The sequence below is a fragment of the Narcine bancroftii genome, chromosome 1 (genome assembly GCF_036971445.1).
Source record: "Narcine bancroftii isolate sNarBan1 chromosome 1, sNarBan1.hap1, whole genome shotgun sequence".
In the NCBI taxonomy this organism is placed as follows: Eukaryota; Metazoa; Chordata; class Chondrichthyes; order Torpediniformes; family Narcinidae; genus Narcine; species Narcine bancroftii.
The window spans coordinates 121006725-121026149 of record NC_091469.1 but is presented as its reverse complement, the minus strand read 5'-3'; the positions used below and the strand labels follow the sequence as shown (position 1 = coordinate 121026149).

Here is a 19425-nt window from a genome sequence, read left to right as displayed (position 1 = left end):
CTCTAGAGGATGTCTGCTCTGGTTGCTACCTTCCAGGGGTCGTTGAAGTCTGCATCTGCAAGCATCAGCTGGATGTTGTTCAGCAGTTGTTTGAGAAATGCCTGTTCGAACACGAGGCAGGGCTTGTGACCCTCTGCCAGCGCTAGCATTTCGTCCATTAAAGTTGACAGGGTTCTTTCTCTCAGGCCGTCTAGGTGCATCAGCCAGGCTGCACTTTTGCGCCTAGAGAGTCCGAAGGCGCTGAGGAGTAGCGATTTCAGCTCTGCATATTTACCTTCCTCTGGTGGGGAATGGATGAAGTCCTCTACCTGGGCAGCGGTTTCCTGATCCAAAGAACTCACCACGTGGAAATACTTTGTGGAGTTCAAAGTTGTTTGCCTGATCTGGAACTGTGCCTCTGCTTGTCTGAACCAACTGCGGGTTCGCAGCATCCAGAAGGTAGGAAATTTTAATGCAATGGTGTTCACTGCTGCTGCGTCCATAATACTGGGTCCAAAATAGCTTTTGGACTGTCAGGGTCACCAAAATAGTTTTTTGCGCTAGCAGTGAATAATGAGACTGGCAGTTGACAAGTTTGTTCCAAAACTCGCTGATTTATTACTTGGTCCACTGAAGCTTTTTAAAGACGCAACCTGTTCCCACCGTTGGGAACCGGAAGTTGCGTTGCTGACTGGCAGCTATTCAGATTTTGCGCGTGTTAGCTCTTTGGGGAAAGGGAAAGATGTCCAGTGCCATCTTTGGTGCAGGCTGCTCAGACCACACGCGCATTACAATTTGAGCCGGTTCGCCAGTACACCAACCACGTTGGTCACCACACAGTAACAATTAGGTGTAGACCAGTGGTGCTCAACCTTTTATTCCCATCCCTCCTCCGCCAGCTGTCGGTCCCCTCCCATCGTCAAATGCGTTTTCCCCTCCCCCCACACACCCCTGCGGCAGCCAACCCCTCTCCTGCTGATCATGGCACCCCCAGCCACATGGAACTCTCCTCCCATTGCAGTTTCCTCACTCCCCCCAATTGTGGCTTCCTTTTTCCCCCCTCGAGGCTCATTCTCACTGATTGTGGCCCCTGCCTCTCCGCCTCATGGTAGCAATCTCTCACTCCCCTCCCCCACTTCTCCACCTTAGGCCCTGGCAGCGACCCCTTTTTCCCCCTGATCAATGCAGACACTTCAGCTGGGATTTCCCTGTGATGCCAGCATGTAAGTGCTGACGTCACAGGAGTAACCGGGTTGGCCATTTTGCTTTTCAAGCCGCTGATTGATGCGTCCTGGGTAAGTTTAACTGGGTTTCCTGACTACCTCCTGAGGAAGGGCATGGACCTAGTTGACTTTGGACGACGATGACAGGGTTAGACCCTTTCAAGTTGCCTTGTGAGTGGGGTGCAAACCGGGCAAATTGCCTGGTTAACCCCATTTACAAGGCAGTTTGAAAGCACCTAATGATGCTCCCAATTGTGCTGTTGCAAAATGTTGTCAAGATGGGAGCTAGTAGCCTTGCCCTCTGCCCTTTCTATGGAGGTTGTAGGCCCTTCTGTGCCTTCATGACTAATGAGGAAGTGTTTAGGGTCCAGAATAGGTCATTCTTTGTATGTACTCCAAGAACGTTGTGGTCTCTACTCTCCATGACTAAGTCATTGATGTGTTATGGAGAGTGGTTGACCTTCATCCTCCTGAAATCCATCATTTTCTTTGCTTTGTCCACATTGAGACTCTCACCATTTGTGGTTGTTTTCACACCATTTGATAAGCCTCTCAAGCTCTTTATCAGCCTATGCCAAATTATTGTTCTGATGAGGCCAACAACTGTTGTATTGTCTGCAAACTTGATGATCCTGTTTGAATTGAATCTGGCCGTGCATTCATGATGGGACTTTTAGATATTGCTGTCAACCTGGACTGGCTGGTGTCTTTCGGTTGAGAAGATTTTGTTGCAGAGAAAGGCACCTCGAGTCCCAGCGAGGACATTTTATCCACCAGCCTTGGGGTCTGATCGTGTGGAACATTGAGTCTGGAGTATGAGCCATCATTCTCTTGGTGGGTCAGAATGGGAGTGGAAAGTCAAGGCTGCAGCATTATCTGTGGACCAATTTAGATGGTAGGCAAACTGGATGAGTTCAATGTTGCTAGGAAGTGGGAGTTGATGCATTCTGTTGCCAGTTGCTCAAAGCACTTCATGAAGGTGATCTTGTGTAGACAAACAATTGCTGGAGGAACTCAGTAGGACAGACCACATCTGGGAGTAGAAATGGTCAATGATTGTTTTGGATATGAACTCTTAATCAAGGTTAAAACTGAACAGAAGAAATTTAATAACATTTTTTCTATGCTGTATGTGTACACGTTGAAAGAAACTGAGGGAGAGTCCTTGCAGCATCCATGGTCCAAAACCTGGGGTTTGAAGTTAACGTTAAAAACATTTCCATTCAGACAAATGTTTCTTCTAAAATTTTCCATAGCGAACCAGTATCTGTTGGAGGGACAAAAAAAAAATGGTCAACGTTTTGAGCCAAAACCCTTAGTGGGACTTAAATGGATTATCTTAAATTAGTACAGTAGATTTTTCATCAGTCTCCCTTTTCATCATTTAAAAAAAAATTAGGTATTATTTCAATATCGTCTCAAATAGAGTTTTAGGTCAAAACACTGACCATTCTTTTTCTCTCATTGATGCTGCTTGACCTGCTGAGTTCCTCCAACAGATTATGTTTGCTTCAAATTCCAGTGTATGCAGATACAAGTTTTCCATAGTTCCTCAAGCATGCAGTAAGTTTCTGAATTGGTATGAACTGACAAATTTTAAATAGTCACATTCTTGCAAAATGAGGTACCAAGATATTACCTGATCTCAATCTGAATTATTAACACTTCCTGAATTCATTGCTACCTTCATGTTCCTAGTTGTTACAGGTCCTTCCCAGGTTACAAGCACCTGACCTGTGGGACCCCATACATTTAAAGAGGAATTTGGTGTCCTCACTCTCGGCTGTGGGGCTGCAGGCATGATCAGCCAGGTGGGAATAGAGCATTCTCACATGCCTTCTTCCTGACCCATCATCGACCAGCCCCCACCTCCCATACAAGTTGTAGCATCAAAGCATGGGGCTGGGAGAGATGAAAGTTTGCCTGGAGCAGAATTCAAACAAAATAAAGAATGTGGAAGATGCTAATTATGTCAAGAAAAAGTAAAAATAAACAACATTTGCTTCAGACTTTAAATGTCAAGTGTGAAAAAAAATATATAATCCATACGTTTTTCATCATGCTTTTTATTTATTAGGCAGAATCTGGCTATGGATCAGAATCCAGTCTACGACGTCATGGTTCTATGCTCTCTCTCACATCTGCAGCAAGTGGTTATTCTGCTACATCTGCCTCCTCCTTTAAGGTAAGAATATTATTCTACTAAGCACACTAGATCCTTTCATTGTCAGTACAGTCACTCCATGTAGGTATTTTATTGTCGTGCACAACATTTTGGGAGGAGGTGAATGGCTTTCTGGTTTGGAACTGTTCATTTTGAAGGTGATGCATTGTATTAATTAACATAATTTTTTTAGTTCTGATAATTGGCTAAAACTGTAAAGTAGTGCTATATCTGCCTGAGGTAAAAGTTCAGAAAAATGACATTGGTATACTGGTGATTAAAATTACCTGGCTTGGAAAATGTTTGTATTTTTTTTTAGGTTAGGAAGAATGGAGCAAAGTAATTTTTTAATTTTTAATATCTAAAGTGCCAGGATTTTGTATTATTCTTTTATTCTTGAACCTCTACTCTGAGGGCTGGCTGAAGTTATTTCTTAAATATCTGAAGATAGAAAATACAGTATAGAATAATACCAGAACAGCCTCTTCCACCCAGAATGTCTGTGGTGAACATGATATCAAAGTAAACTAAATCTCCATTCCAAGCATATGGGCATATCTAAATCAGAAAGATGCCAGGATATAGTCATTGTGAGAGAATGAAAATAAAGGAAAATTGCTTGGTAGTTTGTCAGTTTTTCTGTGTACCCAGCACTTTATTTCAAAAGAGAAATTAGTTAATTGTCTGGTTTATACTAAGATATTCAATTATTTTATCTGCACTGGCAATATTGATACAAAATTTATTGTTGTTTATATTGTACAATTTACATATGATCCAAAATCCTTACTTGCTGCAGCCAAACAGGTACTTTGTATTTATAAAAAAAAAACAATTATATGCTTAATTGAATTTAAAAGATAATAAATATAAAAAAGATTTATTTTTTTTAAACCCTCAGTTTTGCCTCTGCTTTCAAGGTCACTGTCTTTAACATTTCCGAGGAATTCGAGTTGTGGATAGCCATGACTTTGTTTACTTGTAAGATTATTACCAGACTTGCTAAGCTTTGTCACATTTAAGGAAAGACTGGATAATTACATGGATGGGAGAGGATTGGAGAGGTATGGACCAGGTGCTGGTCAGTGGGACTAGGAGGGTGGGGATTTGTTCCGGCATTGAGTAGTAGGGCCAAACTGGCCTGTTCTGTGCTGTATATGGTTATATGAGGTAGTATATCAAAGTTCATCATCTTCAGCAATGACATTCACTATTCAATGCATTCATTTGCAGGGATTTTTTTTTTAAATATAAATTTAGTCTGCAGTGATGCTGATCATAATTTTTGAGCGATCTGAATAAAAATGTCAATGAATAAGGGTTAAAGTTAGATATCTTGATGAATTCGGCCTTGGCCTACGGTATAAAATTATTTAGAAGATAAACGTTTCTAGAATGAGGTAAATCACTACTAAAAATGAGAGATTTTCAATTAGTCACTTGTACACAGAGACCCATTGACTTTTATTCTTGAAAAGTTTGCTCTGGTTGTTGTACGGTTTCTATTTAAATCAATTTTTGGCTAGAATTCTATAAAAATATACACTGATCAGCTTCGGAACTATTTTGCCCTATGTTCATCGTATGGGTCATATAATCCCTCATAGAGTACTTTGCATAATCACTTACCAGCACAAAAATGCATACTCTGTTCAGTTCCAAGAAACACTAGAGACTTTGTTAACTGCTGATTATAGATGAAAAACTATATAGTCCTTCATTTGTTACCACAGACTTCCATTGGGCCAGTCCAAGATCTCAACCTTCAGGTAGGAAAGATTAAAATTTGCACATAAGCAACATGCACAGTTGGGTGACTATGATCTATTACATAGCTTTCAACACTGAGGTTTTAAACTAAGTTGTACTTTACATAATATGGTGTGTTTGAATGATTTTTTGGGGGGGCCCAATTCGTAAAGCAGGCTATCAGTTGGATAAGAAGTGCACATTTCTTGAGGACCATATTACAGCAATGTGTGGAATCCAGATAATGAAAGCTACAACCTGACTTTAATCACAGATCAGAACTGATGAGGGACTGGACATAGCAAGTTTTGTTTAAAGAAATTGATGAGCTTCTCTGGATCTTGATGACTCAAAATTCCAGTGGAATTTAAAAAGCATCAATGTTACTGAACCAATAAATGAAAGTAGAGGAAAAACTAGGATATCTCAGCAGACCACATAGCAGCCACAAAAAAGGTCATCTTCCATTTTTGAGATGTCCAACTTTGTTTTGCTTTTGAATCTTTAGCCAATTGTTATTTAAGGTTATTAACCTGCTACAGTAACTGAATGTTTCTTCTCTCCACAGTTGCAGTCTTATTATCTGTGCTTTTTGTACATTTCCTTTTCTTTCAGGTGTTCAATAACTATTGTATCTCACAGATCATTTGTCCATAGTAAACGATAATGACACAACACTAGGAGATTGGACTAATTTTTAACTAGTGTATTGTGTCATATTGTCGCAAGTGCAGAAAGGATTTCCTGTACAATAATTATTACCTGCACCATCTTACAGGTCTAAGACAAAATGTTGTAATTGCCACCTCTTCTTTATGTTGCACTTACAAACAAGAGTAGAAATAAATTAATAATATCGTTTGTAAAGATGGTCACCATTATTTTATTTGTTGATCCATGACCCAGTTTATGGAAATAAAAGCTTTCACCCCAGGCTTGCTTTCAGTTCAATTTTAGCAATGAAACATTTTTCATGGGGCAGCAGAATGAAATTGTCATACCCTCAGGTTTCTGAGATAATTCATCCATGCCATATCTTTACAATTTTAACCATAATGGAAATGGATAAAATTATATTCGAAGTATGCATCACAGATTGTGAATTTTGCCTAACAAGTAATAATATTCCTATTATATTGAGTTGATGTTAACTAATTTCAAGAATAGGCTTTTCTCATTTCTGCTTAAAGTGCGATTTTTAAAATCGGCAACCAGTTTAAAATTTCTAATAAAAAAAAATGTTTTCAAAACTACCTCATGCTTATTAATGTTATGATAACCATTGACTGTCATCAATAACTGTGCTTGTCCAAGGAGACTTCGTTGCTTATTAAATGACAGCTGTTTCACACTTATTCATAAAGTTGCTTAGCACTTTTTAGAAATTGTAGCTTTGTGTTTTGAATTTCAGAAAGGCCACAGTTTGCGTGAAAAGCTTGCGGAAATGGAAACCTTCCGTGACATCCTATGTCGACAGGTTGATACACTACAGAAGTACTTTGATGCTTGTGCTGATGCTGTTTCTAAAGATGAACTCCAGAGAGATAAAGGTACATCGATTTTTTTTTTATTATTATTATTTTTTTTTGGCAAGTTAAAATTGGTTTTAAAGTTGAGTTTTTTTTAATTAAAAAAAAACTTTTTTTTTGGCACAACCTATGTCCAATTGTTAAAAGATGTACTCGTGTACAATTTTTGTTCTTGAATTTATGGAAAAATCTACAAATTACAAGATTCAAGGTTCTACATTTGGCAGTCATTGAGAAATGGTGAAATTTCGACCAAGATCAACCTTGGTTTTGTGCTCTCATTTTGCAAGTTTTATTCAGTGACTATCCAGAGACTTGACTTCCATTGCTTTATTTCTCTCATAAGTGCTTCACTGTTTTCATGTTTAAATCCGAATTGTCTCACTCATTTAAATGGGTCCAGTGACCTCCAGGTGTCGTGGTGGAAGTAAATACGATAGATAGACATATAAATATGTGGAGAATAAAGAGATCATCAAAGTGCATCATATGAAAGAAGCAGCATTTTTATTTAGGTGCCCTGTTTCACACAGGCATTGTGGCTGAAGGTTTTTCCTTGGGCTCCATCAGAAAAACTCTGTTGTGATCTTAGCTGTTTATATCATTTGTATATTTAATTAGGTTTCTAATTCAAAATTCCATCCCAAAGACAAAATGATACCACCTTCGTAACGTTTGCCCAATCTCTTGTTTATCAGGCTATCATTGCCATTCTCAGCTCTCAAAATATTTCTACTGCCCATTTTGCCATCTGCACCATAACTAAATTTGCCTGTCACCTTGTGCTGGTTGATGTGTTTAAGGTTTTACTGCACCTGCAATTTAGATTTTGCACCATTTTGTCCACATCCTTGCATATACTTGGCTTTTTCAAATCACCTCTACACTTCTCAATATTTACCTCACAAAAGTAGTTCCAGCTTTCCACCTCTGTACCATCATCAGGAACTGAGCTTCTGTCTTTGCTCGAATTCCTTTGTCTGTTTGTGCCTCTTTCTCAACTTGAGAACCTCGAAAGACTAGTCCTATGGCTGATATATTATTCATTGTTATTTTTAACTCTTTCGTTTGATTATGCTTTTTTAAAAAAAAATACTTGAGTATTATTTTATGTTATGATCTTGATTATGCTACTTTGCATGGTTCTATAACAAGTGAAGTGACCAGGATTTTTTTTTTGTTTTTCAATAGCTATCGCAAATAAAGTATTTGTGAAATTTGTCATGAAATCTGCATTTTCTTTTTGTGGGAAAGAGGGAGAGTCTTAAATGCATCCTACTATGTGGGTTCTCTTATTATTTTTCCAAAAAGCTGAGAAATTTAAATAAAGGAACTTTTTATGTCATTGAGCATCTCCAGGAAATATTTCCCAAATTATATCTGGCACAAGAAAATCAGGGCGGCACGGTTGGTGTAGCAGTTAGCGCAACACCTTCACAGCACCAGTAATTGGGACCGGGGTTTGAATCCCACATTGTCTATAAAGAGTTTGTACGTTGCCCAGGTGCTCTGGATTCCTCCCACTGTTCAAAACATACCAGTGGTGTAGATTAATTGGACTTAAATTGGGCGGCACGGAACCGTGGGCTAAAATGGCCTGTTAACGTGCCGTATGTCTATATTTTAAAATTGTAAGAATCTGTATTTCTTTGTGGCAAACTTCAAATCTAATGGAAAATTTATATGAAGGAGTTAATATTACAAAATTAAAACTTGAAGACCTTGAGAGTTACAATAATCTGTTCTTCACATTCCTGGTAATACTCTTCCGTCTCTAATTGTAACTGCAATGGGACCAATCCTACATTCGCAATGCAAGTGAAACAATTGTAGCCTCTCCTCCGCATCATCCACAAATCTGATATTGAAACTGAATAAGAATTGATTTGCTTTGCAAGTTAATCATGTAGTAAAATTTTAATTCTACTATTTTAGTAGTGGAAGACGATGAAGATGCTTTTCCAACCACACGATCTGATGGTGATTTTATACACAACAATGGAGGCAAAGAGAAATGTACGTATCTTTGAAATTTGCTAATCTCTAATTGTGAAGTTCCCAGTTTTTAAATTCGACAAGCTGATAGATCCTTGGAACAGGCTGCCAGGTGTCGTGGTGGAAGTAAATACGATAGATAGACATATAAATATGTGGAGAATAAAGAGATCATCAAAGTGCATCATATGAAAGAAGCAGCATTTTTATTTAGGTGCCCTGTTTCACACAGGCATTGTGGCTGAAGAGCCTGTTCCTATTTTCTAAAGTCCATTAGTAGCAGACAGAACACCACAGATTTGTGGCTACCTCCACTTGCTGAATCCCAGTGCTTCTGTCCACAAAATCTGCACCAGAATAAACTTCATATACGAAGTTGGCTGCCTTTTTAAGGGTGCACCTCACATAGATATATTCAGTGGATGAGAGGTCTGCATCGTTTAGAAACGTTTAACTTGATCTGTTACTTAAGACACCAGAGATAGTTGCTGTTCTAACAAAGTTTTAGTTATTCTGAAAAAGCATTTATTTTGCTGTTTCCTTTTTGCATCTATTTTAACCTTAACAAAATCTATATGTACCTTGAATATCCTGTTCTAATTTGTGTTTTCCTACACAAAAAAAGTACTTCAATAGATGGTCTTAACTGTAAAGATGAGTGTGTAGCGGTGACTACTCTGCTCCTACAATAACACACACACAACTAGACGGGTTGAGCTCAGTGAGCAGACTAGTTTATTGCAGGCTGCTGGGCTGCACTTATACTCCCAGCCCGGACCTGGCTGAGAACCGCGCTGGAGGGTGCTGACGTCACCCAGGTGTCACATGGTCCCCCAGCGCGGGTTTCTGAACCCCGTGCTGGAGGGAAGGGAAACCCCCGACAGCGCCCTTTTGGCTGGCTGCCCCGCCGCGTGGCTTATGAGCAGGGCCGGTTAGCCTGCCTTGTGGTGAGCTGCCACAAGCGGGGGTTTTTTAAAATCCCCAAAACAGCGATGTTCCATTTTGGATGAGAAGTTGCATTTTAATAAGTTCACTGTTATATTTACATAAATTAAATTCAAAGCCTTTTTGTACCTCCAGCAATGAGTCCTTGCAGTAAACCGTCCTTGGTAGCTTTTGGGCAGGAACGTTCAGTCTTTGCCAGTTCAATGTGTCGGGGAATGTTAAAGATGATAATCTATGATCACTAAGTTTAGTTATAATGTTCACGTAATTAATGTACCTAACTAAATATAACTTAAGTTTTTAAATATAGGCATACAGGACCTTCTAGCCCATGAGCCCGTAGAGCCCAAACTCCTTGCAGACACTGCAGGATATGAACCTGGGTTGCTGGCGTTGTAAAGTATTGTGCTAACCCTCTGCACTAACCATTATTCTTTATTTTGTAGTGTTTCCAAGTGTGACTCCCAAAGGGATCAATGGAATAGATTTTAAAGGTGAGGCTATCACTTTTAAAGCTACTACAGCTGGAATACTGGCTACGCTTTCGCACTGCATTGAACTGATGGTAAAACGAGAAGACAGCTGGCAGAAAAGAATTGATAAGGTAACACTGCAAAACATGTTACTTTAAAATTGTTGAATTTCTCACATACTTGTGTAATACAGTTATAATGAAGATGCAAAGGTGTGTGCACATATACACAATATATTTTCTGTCATTCATACAGTTTCCAGAAAAGATTAAAAGCCCAGGAATTGCATTGTTATGGGGTGATGGGGAAAATGAGAATCTATTTTGATGTAAATTTTGGCGATGTAGCAAGGAGCTTTAGGTAGATAACATAGGTCATCCAGATAGGATTGTCGTTAAGATCCATGAAGGTAAAGCAAAAAAAGTAGAAAAAAACTTGCCAGAATCTTGGGTAAACAAAGAGAAGCTGGTGGTCTCAGCAGTTCAGAGAGCATCCATGGAAAAAAATCGACAGTCAGCATTTGGAGTTGGGACTTTTTCTTGAGTTGTTTGATGAAGCCAATAAAGAAGTTTGAATGAAGTCAGGAAGGGGAAATGTAAATTAAACTGAGTAAAGAAAACAGCTGATATGAGATGCAGATAAAGCAGTATAATGATCTGAGCACCCAAGGAGATTTTTTAAAATTGCCGTCAAATTTTATACAAATCTGTGTGGGGAAATTGAAAGTGCTTGCTGAGGAGGTAATCTATGATAGTTATTGCTGAAGAATGATCGTTGGATAAATGTATAGATATACACGCTACTTTGAAAGCATAATGAGAAGAAATGTAATCCTTTATGCAAGAAAGCATGATGATGAATACATTTATTCATCAGGTCTGGGCACAAATAAAGGCAAAGCCTATCAATAGTAATAAAAGCCTAACTAGTCATATGTTTTAAATACAATTTTGGAATGTTGCATTTTGTATTTTGAAATTGGTAGTAATACCCATGCCACTGTGGGCATGAATGGTTCATTTTTCCCCCAGTCTCATTTTTGTCTACCTGGGATGGAATAATGTGAAAAATTTGATATTAACATGTAGGAGATTGAAAAGAGACGAAGAGTAGAAGATGCTTACAAGAATGCAATGTCAGAACTTAAGAAAAAATGTCACTTTGGTGGACCTGATTATGAGGTAAGGATCAAATTGTATTCAATTTCTCTATTAAGTCAAACATTTTTCCTCATCTTTAAAGTTTTATTATTTCTGTTTGCGGATCAAGGAAATTTGCAAATTTCAAAGCAGTTTGATCAATGTTATTACTGTTTTACTCACACTATAAAAAATATTGTTTTGAATTTTGGGCTGTATTAATTTGAACCCCTTCAAAGTTTTATGTTTTTTTAAGCACAAACTTTCCCTCAAGATTTTTTTTTGTGTGAAGAAATGCTAAACTTTCACATTTAATAAAAATCTTGAATTATGTATAATCATTATTGAATATAATTGCATGCTCACATTCATTATTTTGTGAAGAGCCAAATAAAATTTGGGGCATATGCTGTGGTGCCTTAATCTATTCAAAAATTGTTTTGTTTTAAAATAATTGCCAGAATTGGTCTCCACACAAATTTTCCTCCAAGCTCCGGAGTTCAGCAATAATATAAAAAGACAATTTTACTTTGATTCTGCATTAGTTGCAAAAGCAAATGCTACATTGCAAGTGTCCAAAATAAATTTCTAGATCTCTTTGTTTAAATGTACTTATGCCAACATCGCAAACTGCAGCAAAAAAACAAAATCTACAAGAAGAACTCAGTGGGTCGAGGAGCATCAGTGTGGAGGAAAAGGAATTGTTGATGTTTCAGGTTGGAACCCTTATAGAATCTTCAAGTCTGGATGAGCTGATTTACTGCAGCAGATTTTTTTTTGGCTACAGATTCCAACAATTGCAGTTTCTTGACTACTGTTTTGGAGAGCAGTGATTACAAATGACCATTGCTTGGATATCATTACATTTCCAAATTCTATGGCGATTTCTATGAAGTACTTTGAAGCATTTCTTGAGTGGTGCTGTTGTACCAGTGCAGGTTACTTAAGACCTTATTTTGGTTTTTTTTTTGTAATCCTTAGGAAGGTCCAAACAGTTTGATAAATGAAGAGGAATTCTTTGATGCTGTTGAAGCTGCTCTTGACAGACAAGATAAAATTGAAGAACAGGTATTTTCTTATAATTCTAAATAAATAGAGCATTTCAAGGTTGTGGCATAGAATAGTTGATTGGGAAGCTGGGAATGTGGTGTATTTGAACATCAATACAATGAATCGTGAGATTAGGAACATAGGAAGTAGGAACAGGAGTAGGCCAAAAATGGCCCATCGAGCCTGCTCTGCCATTCAATACGATCATGGCTGATCTAATTTATGACCTAACTCCACCTACCTGCCTTCTCCCCATATCCCCCAATTCCTCTATCATGTAAAAATTTATCTAACCGAATTTTAAATATGTTTAATGAAGCAGCCTCAACCTCTTCCCTGGTTAGAGAATTCCAAACATTCACTACTCTCTGGAAAAAACTATTTTTCCTCATCTCTGTCCTAAATCTACTCCCCCGAATCTTGAGACTGTGTCCTCTGGTTTTAGTTTCCCCGGCCAGCTCAAAAAACCTTCCTACATCTATCCTATCCATACCCTTCATAATCCTATAGGTTTCTATAAGATCTCCTCTCATTCTTCTTGAATAATTGACATAATTAGAATGCAAGATGCTGAAGAGATGATATTTTGGTATGGATACAAGATTGTTTAAGAGAAAAAGTGGAGTAGCAAAAAGCTAGTCATTTTGTTTTTGGTTGGGAAGCTATGCCTAAAGAGATGGTGCAAGAATCTCTGATTGGGCCCCATTTGTTAATAATCTAGATCAATTAGTTAGAGAAGGGGAATCGCATGTAATAGATCCAAGTTTTGCTAATGACGCAAAGTTAGCTGGTGCAGAGAATGCAGAGAACCTTTGGCTCTGTCATCAGATTATGTAAATAGCAAAGATGTGACAAATCGAGGTCAGGTGAGAGCATTTGGTATATTGTGTAAAGGTTTGTCTGCCTATCGTGGGAATGATAAATTTGTGATGGTAGGAGTTTAGCATTGTTTAACAATGTTGACTCTGGGATTTGGGGGTGGGGGGAGGAACGGAGGAGGAGGAATGAAATAGATGAGGCCACTACCCTTGTGATGATATCTGCTTTCTTGAACCAGTATCTCATAGGTCTTCAATGGATGGAAGATCGGTGCCCATGATGCATTTGGCTGGGTTTGCCACCTTCTGCAGCTTTGTGTTCCTTGGCACTCGAGTCACCAAACCAGACCATAATGCAACCAGCCGCCGTACTTTGCACAGTGCACCTATAGAAGTTCGATGGAGTATTTGATGACATACTAGGTCCTTTCAGACTTCTTAGAATATCGAGCTGTTGCTTTGATATGATGGCTCCAGGAGAGGTTCTCCTCTCTGTGGATTGCAAGGAAGTTGAAGGAACTAGCCCTTCCCACTTGTTGGTGAATGATATAACCATATAACCGTTTACAGCACGGAAACAGGCCATGTCGGCCCTTCAAGTCCGTACCAGTTCACTTGAACAACTCCACTAGCTCCTCCGCAAACTCCTGAGGAAGTAGAGACTTTCTTCATGATGCTATTGGTGTGCGGGTTCCAGGAAAGATCCTCCGAGACAGCGACTCCCAAGAACCCACACCCGCTCATCCTCTCAACCTCTCTGTCATCTGCAGCTTTTACCTTTCTCATACCTGTACCTTTACCGAGCATCACTTACCTTTCAAGAACAAATCAAGTTCATCCAGAGATGATACTGAGATAGGGTGACAAGCAGGATAGGCAAGAAAAGGGACACCGAAGGAGTGTCCAAATGAAAAGTGAGCAACAACGACTGATACATTGAGCTTACTTCTCAATGCTTTGTCACTAGCTTTCCTTCTAGTTTGTAGTTGATTCCTGACCTGCTAATGCATCACTCTTGCAGGATTTGCTGGACTACTACAAAAGTAACGCTTCCAATATCCTCCAAGTCTCAATAAAGTCCACATAACATTGAATGATCATTTCTAACCATGAATACTGCTTGATGCACTGCTCCTCCAGCAGCTCAATGTTTCCTCAGAAACTTCAACAGCTACCAACTGTCAAATTCATTGATTCAAATCCCTCAGTCTCCCTTTCCTAAAGTCCACAATGAGCTCCTTGGTCTTGTTGATGTTGAGAGCAAGATTGCCATTCTGATACCATATAACCAGAATGTCCTGTATTCTGACTCATCATTTCCTGTTATTTGGCCAACAACAATGGTGTTGTCAGCTAATTTATAGATTGCATGAGATGCAAACATTGGTACACAGTCATGAGGGCATAGGGAATAGAGCAAGGGACTAAACGCACAGCTTTGAGGTGCCCATGTTGATGATCAGCAATTGATGTTACCAATCTGCATTGATTGGGGTCTGCTGAAGAGAAAATAGAGGATCCGTAGAACCATAGAAAACTACAGCACAGAAAACAGGCCATTTGGCTCTTCTAGTCTATGGCAAAACATCATCATTCCACTAGTCCCACTGACCTGGACCCATTCCATAACACTCCAGATCTCTTCCATCCATGAGTCTATCCAATTTATTCTTAAAACTTAAGAGTCAGCCTGGCATCAGATGGCAGCTTGTTCCAGAGTCCCACCACTCTGAATGAAGTTTTGCCCTAAACCTTTCCCCTTTCACCAGAAAGCCATGTCTGCTCGTATTTATCTTTCTTAATCTAAGTGGAAAGAGCCTGTTAGTGTTTACTCTGTCTATACCCCTCATAATTTTGTAAACCTCTATTAAATCTCCCCTCATTTTTCTACACTCCAGGAAATAGTCGTAACCTATTTAATCTTTCCCTGTAACTCAACTCCTGAAGACCTAACAACATTCTAGTAAATCTTCTCTGAACTATTTCAATCTTACTGATATCCTTCCTGTAATTTGGCAACCAGAACTGCGCACAATACTCCAAATTTGGCCTCACCAATGTTTTATACCACCTCACCATAACATCCCAACTCCTGGACTCAGTACTTTCATTTTTGAAGTCCAAGATGCCAAAAGCTTTCTTTACAATCCTGTCTACCTGCGACACCACTTGCAGGGAATTATATATCTGTATTCATAGATCCCTTTGTTCCTCTGCACTCCTCAGTGACCTACCATTTACTATGTGTGTCTACTAGCCCATTTTTCCAGTTGGTCCAGATCTCTCTACAAGCTTTGAAAGCCTTCCTCACTGTCCAGAATGCCTCCAATCTTGGTGTAATCAGAAAACATACTGATCCAATTTTACACTTTATCATCCAGATCATTAATATAGACAACATTGATCCGGTTGCAAAGGGATGAACAGTCTTAAGTTTTTAATGTAAAAAAAATTTGGCTGACAGCATGGTAACAGTCCCTTCCGGCCCACAAACTTAGGCTGCCAAAATACACTAATGAATCTACAAAATGTACATTTGTGAGGGGTGGGCGGTAACTGGAGCACCCTTGCAATATGGGGAGAATGTACAAATTTCTTGCAGGCCGCGCCAGATTCAAACACAGGTAGGTGGTTCTGTAATGGCATTGCGCTAACTGTTCTGCCTTGGAACTGAGAATTCAAGCTTCCTGAGTTGGATTATTAGTTTTGGTCCCATGTTGGTAGTAAATGCCAAGCTGAATTCAGTGAACTATAGTCTAAAGTTGTTATTCTTGTGATCTAATAGAGTGGAAAGTCAGTGAGCTGGCATCTGCTGTAAGCCTGTTGTGATGACAGATGAATTGAACAGAATCTGGATTCTTATTGAGACAGGAGTTGATTTACTCCATAACCAACCCCTCAAAGCACTTCTTCATGGTGACACGTGGCATTGGCTGGTGGTCATTTGAGCCAAGTTCCCTTTTCTTTGGGTTCCAGTATGATGGATATCCTTTTCAAGCAAGTGGGGAGCTCATACTGCAGCAGCAAGAGGTTGAAAATGTCTGTAAAACTCCAGCCAGTGGACCACACAGGTTTGAAGGATTCAGGCAGGAACTCTTGGCTGGACATTTTCTGAGGATTCGCCCTGCTCAAGATTCTATTTGTGTCAGCGGAATAGAATTGAAACGGAAAACATACATTCTCCAACACAGACTTTACACAGAGTAATTAATCTTTGGAATTTTCTGGCCAACAGAGTTATGATTATTGTCAATAAAAGGATCAATACATCAGTAGGAAAACATTAGGGAATGGAATGGTATGGGATTAGTGCAAGAAAGCAACATTGAAATGTAAGGTCAACCATTATAGTAAATGGTTCAGAAAGGATAAGGGGCTATTGGGCCTTCAATTTCTTCTGACCTTGTATTTTCAGAAATAATAAGTTGTATGAAGTAATGAGTTTTAATTAAGTTGTAATCATTTCAATTTGTAGTCTCATACAGAGAAGTCAAGAATTCATTGGTCAACTGCTGTACCTTTTGGTGATTCCTTCTCGACAGTTGGTACCTACAGATTTGCCAAACAGGTATGGTGACCAATTTAATTTTTTTGTTACACAGCAATTAAGAGAATCACTGAATATAATATAGTGCCATTGTAATGTGATTCTATTCAACAAATGTTTGTTAGAAAAATTTTAATTGTTTTAAACTTTTAGCAGGCTTAAACTGAAGAATGCTGTGGGATCTGTGGTCTTGTTGGATGCTGATTCATTGTGTAATGTCACTGAAGCACTCTTTGTGGTTGGTCATATGATGTTGCAAGTTTTTCACCCTCCATGGGAATGGGAAAAAGAGGCACTGGCAGATTCAGTGTTCATAGCAAAAGCAAGATATGATGGGGAATCCTGAAATACTCTTCAGTGGTATCGATGAGATCCAGAGTTCATTGACAAAGGGACAAATGTAAATTAGGCACTCTTTCTAATCATTGAATATTTTTTCTGTTCAATAGGTATGTCAAAGAAAGGATTTAAAATTGTTTTTGTCAACTGTTCAATAATATTTGTCTTCCAAATGCCATATGCACATTTACCAAGATTCTCACTGTGTGTTCATGAGCCATTTTACAAAAAGTGAAATCCATTAGAATTAGTGTTTTGGAGCCAAATAATGCATGAGAAGCCACTTTGAGCCACCACCATAGTTAAATGAAGTTTAATTTTACAACTGGCAAATTGGTTTATAAATAAGGGACTATTCTTGCATTTCTGCTGCATTGCCAGTTACAAACAATCAAACTGAGATTTTGTGAATTTTATCAGATTGCTTAAATTTTATTTCACTTTCAAGAATTCTGTGCAAAAATGCTTTATACGCTAAAAATCACTATTTGCATCAGAAGTTTTGAGAATCGAGGCAAATATGACACTTCCTACAAAACTAATTGATCACAAACTTGCGCCTGATTATTTTCCACAAGCTCCATGCAGTGGAATACACTGTTGAGTTGCATGACATCATTGTGTCTTTCCTCATTTCTTTCAAGCTTGTTGGCACTTGAATGCACACTTTTTTTGGTAGTGAAGGTTAATGTTTGACTGCCTAATTGTGCCTCTGTTCTGAACTGGGTTTTTCTTTATCTGTCTCTGTGGTAGCCCTTTAGTCGCTCTTCCTCCATGTCTTCCATTGATCTAGTCAATGCCTCAGATGATCACAGATTCAGCGCCCAGGTACTGTATGAACTCAGAGGTCCTTCTCTGTAGTTCAATTCTCTTAAATTCTTCACCTGGGTTTCCATCCACTCTTAAGTGGTTGATGGTGATGTTTGTTGATCCTAACTTATTCCCTTGTGGATTAGTGTATCCACTGAAATAGACGTTTTTTACTGCAAAGTTTAACTGCTGAAATATTTTAAATTGCAACTATTGTAGTGAATTTCACTTTTTAATAAACCCGATACGTAAATTATAGTGGCATGTCAAATTTTGTACAATTGAAAATCAAAACTTTTTAAAATAGCAACCAAATTAACTCTGAAGTGATGAAACAAAATGAAATGTCATAAAACTATGCACAATTAAGATTTCTCTCCTGTGGAATAGGTTAATCCAAGCATCACTGCTATAATTATAAATGACAGCATGCCATACCTTAAACCTGACATTACTAATGTACATTATCTGATGTTTTATGCTCATTTATGCATGACTTGCTGATTATATTTTAATGTTGGATATTTAACAACCACAGCTAGTTCCCTCAAAGTGCACTTGGCAATTTGCTTCATCTTCATGTGGGAGAGAGAAATTCAGTTAGCCTTAATGTTCTTTTTTTAAAATAATGTTGCCTTTATCGTCTGATATTCATCAGTTGCTGTCAAACTCTGAGGCAGACCACATTGTATTTTTTTTCTACATTTAATAGCTGACCCGTCATATTAAGTTTAAAATAGCTTTCTTTTTCTAACTTCTTGCTTCCTCCACCATCACCTCCCTTCCAGGTCCCTTTTGTTTTCATGCCCCAACCATTTTTAATAATGTGGTTTAATTCCAGACATGGTGTTTAAATCCCATCAAAGTAGTTTAGGGATTTCAAATTTGAGTAATTTAATGAAGTGCAGATATGTTGGTCTTCTAATGGTAACCATGAATTATGGTTATCTTAAAAACTTGTCTGTTCTCTTTCCTTCAGTGGAGGAAATGTACCATCCTTGCCTGACTGGCCATGACATGATTAGCAATGCATTATATTGTTGATTTTTTTTTTAAACTTTTTTTCAGTGTGGGTCCAATTAGGGATGAACAATAAATGCAGTGATGTTCATGTCTCATTGAAAAAATAACTTTTCAAAAGCTTGGCCATTTGAGACAGGTTCCCTGAATAGTGTTTGGATTGAATTCTGTTTTTTAGACTCTAAAGTTTAGAGACTGCTGATAGAATGGTTTACTCTACCAGAGAGATTATTGAAGGGCTAGGAACACTGCTAAGATTCTAATTGACTCGACTATACTTTTTACCTTTCATGTAAAATGTAAATGCATACATTTACCATGTAGTGTCGAGTGATTTTCAGAAAAATAGCCTTGTAGACTAGAATTGGGTATATTGTCAAAGAACCACGAGTTTCATGCACTTTTGATTTAATTGCAGGCACTTTCCCTAGAGGAAATGCAAGTAAAATGGAAGATTATTGGTTAGGATGTGGGATAAATGAGGATGACCTGCTCAAATTGTGTATTGGATTTGGAATGATGGCTTAATTGATCATCATATCCATTAGCATTGCAAAAACTCAGCAACTTGAACTTATTTTCATAAATAAATTATCAAGCATGATCAATTTTAACCATTTATAATTAGGATATACATTGATTCTT

At 38.4% G+C, this 19425-nt stretch overlaps 1 protein-coding gene across 6 annotated transcripts in view; it reads left to right on the top strand.

Annotated features, from left to right (window-relative positions):
* The window catches only part of LOC138763420 (ceramide transfer protein), a 110878-nt gene that overhangs the window by 55494 nt on the left and 35959 nt on the right, over nucleotides 1-19425 (top strand). For 2 of the 6 annotated variants that reach the window (XM_069937533.1, XM_069937531.1), the window contains exons 4-12: nucleotides 3280-3387; nucleotides 5100-5135; nucleotides 6527-6665; nucleotides 8580-8660; nucleotides 10031-10188; nucleotides 11146-11238; nucleotides 12178-12264; nucleotides 16540-16632; nucleotides 17704-17778. In XM_069937533.1, the coding sequence (XP_069793634.1) occupies nucleotides 3280-3387; nucleotides 5100-5135; nucleotides 6527-6665; nucleotides 8580-8660; nucleotides 10031-10188; nucleotides 11146-11238; nucleotides 12178-12264; nucleotides 16540-16632; nucleotides 17704-17778 (870 nt within the window). The remainder of the gene's footprint in view (nucleotides 1-3279; nucleotides 3388-5099; nucleotides 5136-6526; nucleotides 6666-8579; nucleotides 8661-10030; nucleotides 10189-11145; nucleotides 11239-12177; nucleotides 12265-16539; nucleotides 16633-17703; nucleotides 17779-19425) is intronic. The other 4 variants (XM_069937558.1, XM_069937540.1, XM_069937544.1 and 1 more) reach the window with 3 other exon arrangements.